The 14149-nt window shown below is 41.4% G+C and overlaps 1 protein-coding gene across 1 annotated transcript; it reads right to left on the reverse strand.

Annotated features, from left to right (window-relative positions):
• Positions 1–3381: 3381 nt before the first annotated feature.
• On the reverse strand, positions 3382–4478 carry TAS2R5 (taste 2 receptor member 5). The gene is given in 2 exon segments (XM_027540324.1): positions 3382–3765; positions 3767–4478. Coding segments are annotated over 2 exon segments (879 nt in total). The 5' UTR covers positions 4339–4478; the 3' UTR covers positions 3382–3458.
• Between the last annotated feature and the right edge of the window lie 9671 nt (positions 4479–14149).

Below are 14149 nucleotides of genomic sequence, written 5' to 3' on the forward strand. Positions count from 1 at the left end.
CCAGAAGAATGACAAGTAAATAAAAATAATCAAATATTGGAGAGGGGAATAAATTTGAGGTGAAGTGAGACAATCCCCAAACTTTGATGAATGGGATTCAAAAGTTACAGTTCAAAGTTAACAAACCAAGTAAGAGAGGCAGAATATTTAGTGTTGTGAAAGTCATCACCAGAAGAATGAAGACAAAAGGTAAAATGTGACTACATCTGGGACTAACGTCAGGGCATGGAATGGGAAAATGCTGCTGTACATTTTCTACCTTTCTGTACTGCTCACATCTCTTCCTAGTTCCCCTCTAGGCTGCACCATCAGAGATCTCAGTCCATAAGAGAAAGGAAGGTTAGCTGAACCCACACACACACACACGCACATGCACACGGACCCAGCTGCAGCTCTGAGAATGCAAACTATAAAAGATTTAATTACACAAGATTTAACTCAAGAGCACAGATTTGCCTCCAGATTTGTTTCCTTGGGTAAAACACAAAGTAGCCTCACATCCATCATGAGCTAAATCACACACAGAAGAGGAAGGAAATTCAATCCCAAAAGATGACTGGGAAAATGCAAGTGTTCTGTCCCTGAGAAAAGCAAGTCACAGAAACTTCAGTCCGTCATGATTTTGGATCTTGGCTCCCAAGTATCCCACTAACACCAAATTTGAAATATTAGCTGCTTATTTCACCTGTTTAAAAATACTCAAAAACCTCAGCATGCCACAGACTAATCCCAGCATGAAGTCTCACAAGTATGAACACGAGGAACTTAAGGTTTACTGGAAAAAGCATAAGATTTGAGGTTCAAACATCTGGGACTGTTTTATTAGCTGATGATCTTGAGCAAATCATCACTCCAGCCTGAGTTTTGTCATCTACATAATGGGAAAACAATTACCACTTTCATAGAGTTGCTATTAAAATCAAACGAGATAATAGACTACATATAAGAATCCTTGATATAAAGCCCAATACAAATGTTAGGTAATTAGCATTATTACAACAATTGGTCACAACAGACAGCTGTATAGGCATGGCATAATGGAAAATCTATCCTACTACTAAAAATATAGCCAGAGAGAGGTATCTCTCTACTTGAAAAGGATGATTATTATCATTTCCAGAAGACTAATATGGTGCTTGACCTCACACAACTCACAGTGACATCAGTGGAGCTATACCTCCCTTGAAAGATGACCAACATCCACATGCGCCTAGCACACTCCTCAGCACACAGCTTTGGATAAGGAAAAGATATGTGTTAGAACACGTTAATGGAAGTAGATTAGCATGGTTAGTAAGAGATGAAAAAAAATGTAAGTATATCAAGTACTGTTCTTTAGATTACAGAGGGGAAATGTGTTCAAATAAGCGTAAAAAGAAGGCTGAGGAAGTATATACAAAGAATGCGAAGCTAACTCCTTAGGAAAGTAGTGTGATATAAAGAAAGCCTGGGATAGGAGTCAGGAAAGTTAGTTCTGGCTCTCTGAAACTCTGGAACAGCCCATTGCCCTCTCTGGGCCTCATTTTCTCTATAATATATAAAAGGAGTTAAAAGTCTACTTCACACAGCAAATCAACCATTTAGAAATTGTTTATTATAGGCCAGGTAATATTCTAGGCTCCAGGAACCTAAGCAGGAAACAAAAACAGGCACAGTTCCTACTGTCATGGATTTGATGTGCTAGATGATCTCCATTCAACTCCAAGACCCAGCACGCTAAAACTCTGCCTTTAGGCTGCAGAGAGGCCAGAGTGGACGGTCAGGATGGCTAAATGACCAAAGGAAATAGGGTTTGACCTCTGAAGGGAGCAGTGTTCTTTTGGGGAGCAGAAGCAAGTGCCCCTCACTCCCATCTTGCTTCCCCCAGGTCCTGGGCATCAGAACTTAATATCAATAATGGCAGCCAATTGACTTTTATCCTAAAAGGCAGGTCTAGGGCTCAAAGAAACTTCCAGAAATAGAAATATATTTTGTTTTGTTTTTCAGTTAGATAACTAGAGAAATGGGAAAATCCATTGATACTTTTATTAAACTTATCTAAAATGACTAACTTTAACAGATAGATGAAATTTCATAAAAATTAATGATCACTATATTAATTGTTCCTAACCTCTATTTCTTTAGAGGTTAGGAAAAACACAACTTACATATGTAAATTTAAAAGAAATGAATTATTTGTTATATATAAACAGAACATAACACTTCTTTTACCAAACATGAAGCCCCAGGCTTGATTTCTATAATACATGAAAATAATGTACTTCATATTATCAAGAGAGAAATACTACTGATTTTTATTCTGTATTTTCTATTTCCCATTTGTTGATTTAGTGTTAAAGAAGGAAAGTTTTTACTCAGCCATTAAAAAGAGTGAAATATTCACACTATAAAATAGATAATAAGAACCTACTGTATAGCACAGGGAAATCTACTCAATAGTCTATAATGGCTATATGGGAAAAGAATCTGCAAAAAGAGTGGATATGTGAATATGTGTAACTGATTCACTTTGCTATACACCTGACACTAACATAACATTAGAAATCAACTATAGTCCAAAAAAAACATTTTTTCAGGAAGAATGAGGTAACAACATTTGCAGCAACATGGTTGGACCTAAAGAGTGTCGTACTAAGTGGAATAAGTCAGACAGAGAAAGACAAATATATGACACCACTTATAAAAAGTGAAAGTGAAAGTCACTCAGTCATGTCCGACTCTTTGTGACCCCATGGACTATACAACCCATGGAATTCTCCAGGCCAGAATACTGGAATGGGCATCCTTTCCCTTCTCCAGGGGATCTTCCCAACCCAGGGATCAAACCCAGGTCTCCTGCATTGCAGGCAGATTCTTTACCAGCTGAGCCACCACAGAAGCCCAAGAATACTAGAATGGGTAGCCTATCCCTTCTCCAGTGGATCTTCCTGACCCAGGAATCGGACCGGGGTCTCCTGCATTGCAGGTGGATTCTTTACCAGCTGAGCTAGTAAGCAGAATCTAAAAAGAAAAAATTGATACAAACGAACTTATTCACAAAAGGGACACAGACTCAAAGACTTAAGAGAACAAATTTATGGTTACCAGGGGGAGAGACTTTGGGGGAGGGACAGATTGGGAGTTTGGGATTGACATGTACACACTGGTAAATTTAAAACAGATAACCAGCAAGGACCTAATGTATAGCACAAGGAATTCTGCTCAATATTGTGTAATAGCCTAAATGGGAAAAGAATTTGAAAGAGAATAGATACATATATATGTATAACTGAATCACTCTGTGTATACCTGAAACTAACACAACATTGTTAATCAACTATACTCCAATATAAAATTTTAAAAAAATTTTTAAAGAAGGAAAAATTTTTAAGTCAGTCCTCTTTGGGAGAGCTATCAAAAAATTATCTCAAAACAGTCTCCTGACCACCCCTCTCTCCAGCTCACAGGCCCTGGGCTCTTCAAGCACATACAGTCTTCCACAGGATTCTCTGACATGCCTGCTTCATCCTGGGGTTCCCCATGATCAGTATGACAGAATGAAGAAAAGGGTAGGTGGCCATGAGTGTCTCAGAGATGAAGACAGTGAAGAGATCTGCAGGAAAAGTCTTGGAGCTGATGGAGAAGGGGCTGGCCAGGATGTAGACCATGTAAAGTACAAGGAAACAGCCCAAGGACTTCAGGACAGTGATATGAGCCTTGGCCTGAGCATCTCTTCTGCCAGCTGTATGGACCTTCATCTTCCTGTAGTGTCTATACAAAGAGACACAGCAGCCCAGAGGAAACAGGAAACATCGTGAAAGGCATCATACTTTCTGTATTGAGCTGTAATATACATATATAGTGCCAGTTTGAAATGGGGAATAAGATGCTGCTGTTTCCTTGGGAAGGACTGGAGAAGTCTAAGCTACCCCTGACTGTAAGTAACAAATGGATCGTGAAGTACACCAGAAAGCACCAGCAACTCTGGTAACAGGCCTTCTGCTTCAGCCACAAAGAGACAGGGTGTTCAACGGTCATGATCTTCCTACAATAGAAGACACTGAGAAAACTCGCAAACCACAGGCTGACCTGGCTTACCAGAACCCTGAAGACACTGAGCCAGCGAAGCCAATGGCTGCTCTGGAAAAGCAGGAACAGACTTGAGTCCACCATAATCAACCATTGTAGAAGCAACTAACAGACCGCCAGGCCCAGGACAATGAGGTTATACGAGGACACCCTGAACGTTCGGAGACATTCTCCGAAACTCCAGACCACAAGAACTCCATTTCCAGTGAGGCCAATGAGAGATTCAGCTACTGCCACCAGCATCAGCAGTCCTAGGATAGAAGAGGGCATGGCTAGGGAAGTCCCTTACTGCTGTCGCAGAAGGTGCTCTGCTTTAGTGCAGATAAGTGTATACAGCTCCTGGCTATACTGAAGATTCCCTGAAGGTGATACCACACTCAAGGCAATTTCTTAGATCACAAAATCTGGATTTGGTCTTACCCTTCTGCAATCTGTTCTCAAGCATAGACTGAACAGCTCTGACCAGGAGCAAAGAGTTCAGAAGTTACAAATCTCTCTGTATTTGCATTCACGTGAATGAACACGGAACAAACCCTGAAACAAGACATTTGAAAGATCACAGACACCAAGTCTCCTTCTCAAGGATATTGGGTTAACATTAGATACTAACATATCATAGAATAAGGGCTTCCCAGGTGGCACTAGTGATAAAGAACCCTCCTGCCAATGCAGGAGACATAAGAGACGTGGGTCTGATCTCTGGGTTGGGAAGATGCCCTGGAGTAGGAAATGGCAACCCACTCCAGTATTCTTGCCTGGAGAATCCCATGCATAGGGCTACAGTCCTATAGGCTACAGTCCATGGGGTCACAATAAGTTGGACACAACTGAAGCAACTTAGCATATATGCACATCAACAAGAGAGACCAAATCAAAACATTCTTAGATTCTATACCATGCCAGATGTGAGCTTATTCATATAAAAAAGAAATTCTATTTTCTTTCTTTAATATAAATTTATTTATTTTAATTGGAGGTTAATTACTTTACAATATTGTATTGGTTTTGCCATACATCAACATGAATCTGCCACAGGTATACACGTGTTCCCCATCCCGAACCCCCCTCCCTCCTCCCTTCCAGTTGCCTGGGGCTGGTGCACTGGGATGACCCAGGATAAATTCTATTTTCATAAAAAGAACTTTGAACATGTAAGAATGAAAGCTGAATAAACTCAGAACTTCAAAATATATTTTATTATTAAAGACAGAATTAGGGGAGTCTGGGAAAAGAAGACAATCAGAGAACCAGAACATATTTCACTTAAGTGGCAAATAATAAAAAAAACATATAGGAGATAGGGTACAGAAACCATTACTATTAATCAGGATCTCTGAGGTCATCTGCCCTTATGATTAATTATCCACACACACCTGACTTAGCGTATATCTCACATCAAAATCTTAAGAGAAAGGAGATGGGCTTGAAGACGGGGAAAAAAAGACTAGCACAGTTATCATGAAATACAGGGAAACTGCTTCATTTATTGTTCAGATCCCAACTTCCTTGGGACCAGCCAAAAGCAAATGTGTTTGTGAGAGGCCGAATTCTAAACTGGCCTCCAAAGTTCCCACCCCTTGGTGTACACACCCAGAATAATCCTTGAGCAGGTGTAGGACTATGAAGAACAGGGGATGTCACTCCTGTGATTAGGCAATATAACATGGTAAAGACGGAGGGCTTTGCAGATGTAATTAAGGGCCTAATCAGTCAAGTTTGAGTTAATCAAAAAGGAGATTCACCTGATTTAATCAGCTCATGTCTTAGAGGAGGAACCGAGCCCTTCTGCTGGCCCTGAAGAGTCCAGCTGCCATGTTATGAGAGTGTTACATGTTGCGGAACTCTGGGAGGCCCCTAGATGCTTGGACTTGACACCCCCACCTGACAGCTGGCAAGAAAATGGGGCCTCATCCTACAAATGCAAAGAACTGAATCCTGACAATAACCAAGAGCTTGGAAGAGCACCCTGAGCTCCAGAAGGCACACAGCCCAGCCAACATCTTACCTGTGGTTTTTGAGAAGCCTGCACAGAGGGCCCACTTGGGCTGTGCTGGGAGCCTAATCTACAGAAACCATGACACAATAAAAGTATGCTGTTTTAAGCTGTTAAACTTGTCTTGCTGTGCAGAGAACAGAAAAACCAGCATGGTATTTGATACAGGCTAGAAACAACTATAAAGGAAATGAGAAGACAGTGGAATTGGACTGGAAAGAAGGGGAAAGGCCAGGCTGGCTTCTTAGGAGGGCAGCACGGCTGTAGTGAAGAGAGTTCTGTCCCACGTCCCAGCAGTACCTGGGGCACTCTATGAAGCTGCAAGTGAGCCACCACCCTCTCGAGGTCTCAGCTGTTCCACTAAAAATATAATGGATTGTAGGACAGGATTTCAGCTCATTTAGGTCAGATACACAGAGCGCTCATCGTGTGCCCAGCAGTGTAGCAGGCACAGGAACGCAGCAGCGAGCAGCCCCTGCGTCCAGGGCGCACACGTTGTATCTCACCCCATCCACCTGAGGGCCTGGCACCTGAGAAGTCCGCCTGCAGCTGTGGAGAGGCAAAGGGGAAGACCACAACTGCCACCGGTCAGAGAGCTGGGATAAGGCATGAGCCTCTCCAAGAGCAAGGCTTCTATGGTGACTTTTCAGGCAGCAGGTGCAACCGTCCTTCTCTCCTACCTGCCGCACTCCAGGTCTTGGGCAGTGGAACCTCAGGCAAAGCAGGGTAGCCACTGACATGTATCCAGAAAGCCCAGTCTCGCCTCGAAAGAAAAAAAAATTACCAGAAACAAAAAGATGGTTTCTTGACAGATTATGAGTGGTATTAAGAAAGGCTAAACCACATAGAGAAATGAGGTAATTAGTTAACTTTAATAAGAAAAATGTTTGTCTAAAAAACATCTAGCAACTAACACAAGGTTCAAGTCTTTTTAACACTCATTATTTCAAGATTACAGCTATTTTTTTTTTACTTCATTTCATCAGGGGATACATAGTCTACATTGGCAAAGAGAATTGGATTACCTATCATAATTTAGAAAAATGTGATCCTTTCCATGCAAAACATGAAAACTCAGTTTTGACATCTGGAGTTTAACAAAACAAGCACTTGGCATTGCTTAGAGAGCAACAGCTCTGGTTTCTATTTTGCTTTTCACATTACTTTCTCATTTTATTTCAAACTTAAAGAAGAAATAAGAAAAAGAGAACAGAAATTTCATTAACTCTACAGTAAGTTAATTATAATAAGTTAATTTTACAGTAAGTGAATTTTACTATTGGCAGTTTTCTAGAGTAAGGGCTGACTCGATCTCCCTCCCATGTCGTGGACACCTTCCATAGAATTCTTCAACAGGTCTGATTCCTCCTAACCATTGTAATCTAAATGTCCTTAGTCGCTCAGTCGTGTCCAGCTCTTTGTGACCTCATGGACTGCAGCCCGCCAGGCTCCTCTGTCCATGGGGATTCTCCAGGCGAGAATACTGGAGTGGGCTGCCATACCCTCTTCTAGGGGATCTTCCCAACCCAGGGATCGAACCCAGGTCTCACCACATTGCAGCCAAATTCTTCACCGTCTGAGCCACCAGTGGAAGCTCATGAATACTAGAGTGGGTAGCCTATCCCTTCTCCAGGGACCTTCCCGACCCAGGAATCAAACCAAGGTCTCCTGCATTGCAGGTGGATTCTTTACCAGCTGAGCTACCAGGGAAGCCCAATATGTAAAGGCAGCCATGAGTATCTCAGAGATGAGCCAGTGCTGGGTTCAGCAGAGGAAGAGCTGGAGATGATGGCAGAGAGGCTAGCCAAGGCATGAAAGCCACGTGAAGAAGCAGCAGCTAAGAGACTTTGGTTTCAAAGACTCAGGTTTGACACTTTCATCCAAAACATGCCTTCCGCCTACAAGCTACCAGACTCAGTCCAGCTCCATCTCCTACATCTGACATATCCCGGGGACTCAACCATTCTGTACTCCTGTACACAGCCTTTTTCAATGCTTCCCAGAACTGTGCCCACATCACCATCAGAAGGCATCTAGAAGGCAACTAGCCAATAGCAGCTGTTCACCTGAGCAAATTAATTCTTCTCTTAATACTCTGTATGAATCTAAACATTCAGAAATTGAGCAAATTAAGCATGTTATTAATAAGCATGTGTAACCAAAACTATCAATATACATATATTTATTGTCTTTCCAGCTTCTTTCCCACCACTTTATGAAGAGGTGGAGTTCTTGTTCTCTTGGGTTGGTACCATGTCTTGGCTACTGGAATTCAGGTGTTTGCAGGGAGAAGGAAGTGCCAAACTACATCATCCTCCATGGCTTGCGTGCAGCAAGGATCAGTGTAAAAATATAAGCAGCAGCAACAATGCTGGGGCAGAAAAAGTAAATGGTAGTGAGGGGACCTGGCAGATAGGGGAGCTGCTGCTGCTGCTGCTGCTAAGTTGTAGCCGACTCTGTGCGACCCCACAGACGGCAGCCCACCAGGCTCCCCCGTCCCTGGGATTCTCCAGGCAAGAATACTGGAGTGGGTTGCCATTGCCTTCTCCAAGATAGGAGAACAGAAGCTATTTTCTCTGGTTCCATAAGTATGAAAATTTGGGAGGAGAAATAAGTAAGATAGACAAAATTTGGGAGACCCTCTAGGAAGCATGGCTTAATGCCCCTTCCCTTGAGAGTGAACCGGATGTAGAGACTTACCTCTAAACTAGAATGTCTGGAAAGGGAAGCAGAGTAAGCAGGCAGTGGAGAAACCTGCAGACACTATCTTAGGGCAATCCAGTTTAACAGGACCAATGAATAGTCATGATGACATCATGTACCCCTGATGTGATGAGATAAGAAGGGTGCTTCACCTCTGTTGTACTCTTCCCCAAAGGCATTCAAACCGAATCTAACTGTGAGGAAAACATCAGACAAACTCAGGTGAAGAGACATTTTACAAAATGCCCAAACAGTAACCCTCTAAGCTCTCAAGGTCGTGAAAAACAAGGAAAGACTGAGAAACATCATAGACCAGAGGAGACCAACACTATCTGCAATGTGATATCCTGGATTGGATCTTGGAACAGATAAAGAACATGTATGGGAAAACCAGTAAAATTTGGATGAAGTCTGTAGTTTAGTTAACAGTTAAGTGTATGAATGCTGGTTTCCTGGTTTCAACAAATGTATCAGGTTATGTAAGGTATTAACATCAGAAAAGCTGAGAGAAGAGAATATAAGAACTCTACATACTCTCCTTGCAACTTTTCTGCAAAATAAAATTAAAACTTTATTTTTGAAAAGTTACATAAAACCCAGTTACAGAAGGCTGTTCGCATGACAATCACATTTTTAACATTTTGGGACTTGTGCTTTTCCAGAGGAAATTTAGGAGATGGAGGTTTTCCCCTCGCAAGATCATGCTAAGAAAAGAGTTGAGCGACAGAGATGGCAGACAGGACGTTCTGGATATCTGCTCATCCAAAGTAAAGTGTCCACAGTCCCGTGCTAGCACTAACCCTCAATGGGATGCAAATCTCTTGACCAGCTCCTTGTAAGGGGAATTTAAAGAGGGGTGCTTGGGGCCACTCACAGAAAGGCACCATGCTTCAAAATCTGACAGGTTTGGGTGTGCCTCCCCGCTCAATCAGTCAGAAGCCATGTTCTTAGACAAGTCAATTAAGCTCTCAGAGCTCCTGGTTCCTCCTAATGAAGAAAGTTTTGAATTTACCTAGCCTGGTTCCTACAAATTAATGGCAGTATTTTTCTTTCCTTCCTTGGTGATTTCTCTCCATTTTCACTCCTGTCAACAAAGTAGGGGAACATCTGAAGTCTGCTGGTATCACAGTACACAGATATAAGAACTGGGATGGTGCTTCTAAAAAGGTGATCAGCTCTACACAATTCCAGAATTTCTGGACAGTAAGAGTGATGATAGGAGACAGGCCTTTAAAAACAGGCAGAGAAGTCAAAGATATAGAGGAACAAGTGGGAGTTAGGTTTTTCTGAGTAATATCAATATATTTGATTATTTCTTGAGAGCCCTGAATTCAGGTAATTATATAGTCATTTTCCCAACTATGAAAGCAGCAAACTGAGACAAATAATTTTCTGTATTTAAAATAGGTCAGCACAACATTATAAAACAATTATACTCTAATTAAAAAAAAAAAAAATATATATATATATATATAATAGGACTTCCCTGGTGGCTCAAATGGTAAAGTGTCTGTCTACAATGTGGGAGACCTGGGTTCAATCCCTGGGTCAGGGAGATCCCTTGGAGAAGGAAATGGCAACTCACTCCAGTACTATTGCCTGGAAAATCCCATGGATGGAGGAGCCTGGTAGACTACAGTCCATGGGATCACAAAGAGTCAGACACGACTGAGCAACTTCACTTTATGTATAAAATAGGTCAGAAAATCATGAAACAAATCATGTCCCTGTGTTTAGACACCTCATTTGCAAGCGCGTTGTACACATATGGAGCCATCACCAGGGCCTCAGTCTCCTTCCTCCTGACATGGAGCTACATTCCTGCCTTTTCCCAGACCCTACCCAGCCCTCAGCCATCATCCAGAGAACAAGCCAGCTGTTCTGACATGAAGTTACTACTGGCATGCCCCAAGAAGACTGACCTTACACCCACCCCAGCCGCTTGGGGAGGTTGGTGTGCAGTCTGTGTCCCTCCCCCTGCTGTGGCCCTTACCCTCTGACCCCTCTCCTTCTCCCTCCCCTCCCTAATGTCCATTAACTTCTATCACCTACCTGTTGTCAATTTCCATGCCAGGCAAATTCTCACACATCCATGGAGTTTCTTTTCTCCTTTTTTTACTTAAGGAATCAAACTGGCCAAGGGTCAGTTATCTAACTCCTTAGGGAGTTTTATCAAATTACCACTTCCACCTTCTACTCACTCAGGAAGAACAAGAAGCAAGCATACAAAATTCGAAAGAAAGTCCCCGCTTCTCCAGCACTCTCTGAGAAGCAGTGGGCAGATGAGAGGCTACATCTCCAGCCTGAGCTTATAAAAAAGAACATTATTGGGAAACCTACTCTAAATGCTTTCAGTAAGCTTCAGTTTCACTGGAAAACTCTGGCATTTGAGGCTATCTTAAAATTTACATTCAATTTATGCTTTCAGACACTACTGTCTTCTTCCTCTTAATCCCTTCTTTCTTTTGTTAGTGTTTTGTTTTGTTTTGTTTTTTAACTGAAACAACTAAAAAAAGCTGGTAACAATGATCAGGGAAACCCAAAGTCACATGTTTAAGTGAAATCTCAGCAATATAGAGAAACCTTCAAAATACTTGAAAAGGCCAAGAATCTTATTTAGTTCTTCCATGAATTATATCTACCTTCCCACCCTCTTTCTATTGGCCTGCTGCTACTGCTGATGCTAAGTCGCTTCAGTCGTGTCCGACTCTGTGCAACCCCATAGACGGCAGCCCACCAGGCTCCCCCGTCCCTGGGATTCTCCAGGCAAGAACGCTGGAGTGGGTTGCCATTTCCTTCTCCAATGCATGAAAGTGAAAAGTGAAAGGGAAGTCGCTCAGTCGTGTCCGACTCTAGCGACCCCATGCACTGCAGCCTACCAGGCTCCTCCGTCCACGGGATTTTCCAGGCAAAAGTACTGGAGTGGGTTGCCATCTATTGGCCTATTCCTTCCCAAATAGTAGCATTCAAAAGAAATCGTAAAATGGTTTCTTCTTTAATGTTCCTACTTGTTGGTTTAAAAAACATATCTCACACAAATTCCAGGGCCTAAAAATCCAGTATCTACAAGATCCCATAATACTTATTTGGGAAGGAAACTAAGCACCCACAAGATTTCATATCTCCCCTACCTCTCTCAGATAAATAGACAGATAGAGATAAATAGATAAATATAAATTCTAGCAGCCTTAGGGTGAGATTTTCAGGTTGGATACATCCAGCTTCAGACATCATTTTGAATACTTTTTTCTTGTCCTAGAAAATAAAGCTTTATAACTGGACATTTTTCTACTCTGTCACTATGTCTTCCCAGTCATCTTGTGACACAGGGGAAATATAAGTGGATTTTAGAATCAGAAGATGAATTGGAGCCTTGGGTCTACCCTCTCCTAGTTTTACTGTTATGAGTCATTTATTTTATCTGTTTGTACCTCAGTTTTCCCAGTCATATAATGGGCATAATGACACCTACATTACCAAAGAAATTGTGAGGAACCAATAAAATAGCATGTGAAAATGTAGCCCAGAGAATATTTGGACTTGTAGCAGTTAAAAGTTTAGTAACAAATTCCCCAGTTATAGCTACCACAGTGAATATTTCATGATGTTATACAGACATTGTCCTGGTGCCTGCCATTCATTTCAGAAAGTGACTCTTCTCAAGAAAGAGCTTGAAGAAAGAGTCTCAAGGTGAGGGAAGGTTCTAGACTTTCTTCAAATAGCAAAACCTAATTTAAAAAATTCCTCATGTATGAAACGAGTTTCCAGTCCAGGTTCGATGCACGATACTAGATGCTTGGGGCTAGTGCACTGGGACGACCCAGAAGGATGGTATGGGGAGGGAGGAGGGAGGAGGGTTCAGGATGGGGAACACAAGTATACCTTTGGCGGATTCATTTTGATATTTGGCAAAACTAATACAATTATGTAAAGTTTAAAAATAAAATAAAATTATTAAAAAAAAGATTTAAAGGAAAAAAAAATTCCTAATACAAAACCAATATATCCAGTCCAAATAGGAAATAAATGAATACAATATAAGACAATCAAGAAATGAATTAGCAGAACTTTGTCAATACTAGAAAAAGAATCCAGATAAACTCGAAGAACAGTTATTCACGCAGCCTTTCTTAGTGAGGAAAAATAGAATTTTGACATCAGAAGACCCCATAGCTCCTTTAGATAGATTGACAGACAGATAATTTCTTACTGTTTATATTTTAAAGTATGTAGTTTGTTCTGATTATCAAAGAAATATATGTTCATCATAGAAAACTTGGAAACTTGGGAGGGGGGGTGGAATTTCTCAAAACTTTCTGAAAGTGAAAGTGTTGGTCACTCAGTTGTGTCCGACTTTTTGCAACCCCATGGACTGTAGCCACCAGGCTCCTCTGTCCATGGAATTCTCCAGGCAAGAATACTGGAGTGGGCTGCCATTCCCTTTTCTGGGGGATCTTCGTGACCCAGGGATCGAACCTGGGTCTCCTGCATTGCAGGCAGATTCTTTACCATCTAAGCCACGAGGGAAGCAAAACAAAACTTTCTACCTAAAAAAATTGTTGTTTTCAATTTTTTTGCATATGCATTATTTATTTTTATTTCATTTAGTAGTATAAGTATTTTACCAGATCATATAAAAATATTCCTTGACTATAAAATGGTAAATAGCTACACATTACTTCATCATAAAGATATATGCTATTGTACATACTTACGGTATAGCATAAGTTATTTGAGTATGGCAATAGAAACATCAAACTATAGAGTGGAAAAGAATGGAGATGTTTATTTTTCATAAACAGTCCTGGAGTTAAGGTAAGGCAGTTCCACAGTGTTAGGAACCAAACAGCCAAGTCTAGGATGAAAATCTGCTCCACTATCCCCAGGCCGTCACCTCATCTGTGATGCAAGATGGCCAATCCCTGTATCAGCGTTCCAGCCCACAGGAAAGGAGAAGGGGGAAAAGGAAGGCAAGCATCTATTAACACCCATTCTGGGGGCACCACCTAGAAATCATATACACAGCCTCTGCTCATACTGTATTGGCAGAACTCAATCATATGGCAATACCTAATTACAAGAGAAAGCTACCAGAATTCTAAGTAGCTAAAAATTCTGTAACTATGAATTTATGGGGGAAAAGAAAAGATGTTGGGGTCCATCAGGCTTTCTCCTATTCCTTTAGAGTTCTGATGTCATAGTGTAGCTTAATCACTCTCAGCAATCCTTTATCTCCTAATCTTCAGATTCTAATCTAACAGATATCTCCAAGTTTTGGAGTATAAAATATTGGTTTGGGTAATCTTACTGAATACTCTAGTCAAGATTCTGGTGGCTGGGATGAGAAATATCAGGTAAACTGTAAAATTTGGAGATTTCTTGGGA

The sequence above is a fragment of the Bos indicus x Bos taurus genome, chromosome 4 (assembly GCF_003369695.1).
Source record: "Bos indicus x Bos taurus breed Angus x Brahman F1 hybrid chromosome 4, Bos_hybrid_MaternalHap_v2.0, whole genome shotgun sequence".
Lineage (NCBI taxonomy): Eukaryota > Metazoa > Chordata > Mammalia > Artiodactyla > Bovidae > Bos > Bos indicus x Bos taurus.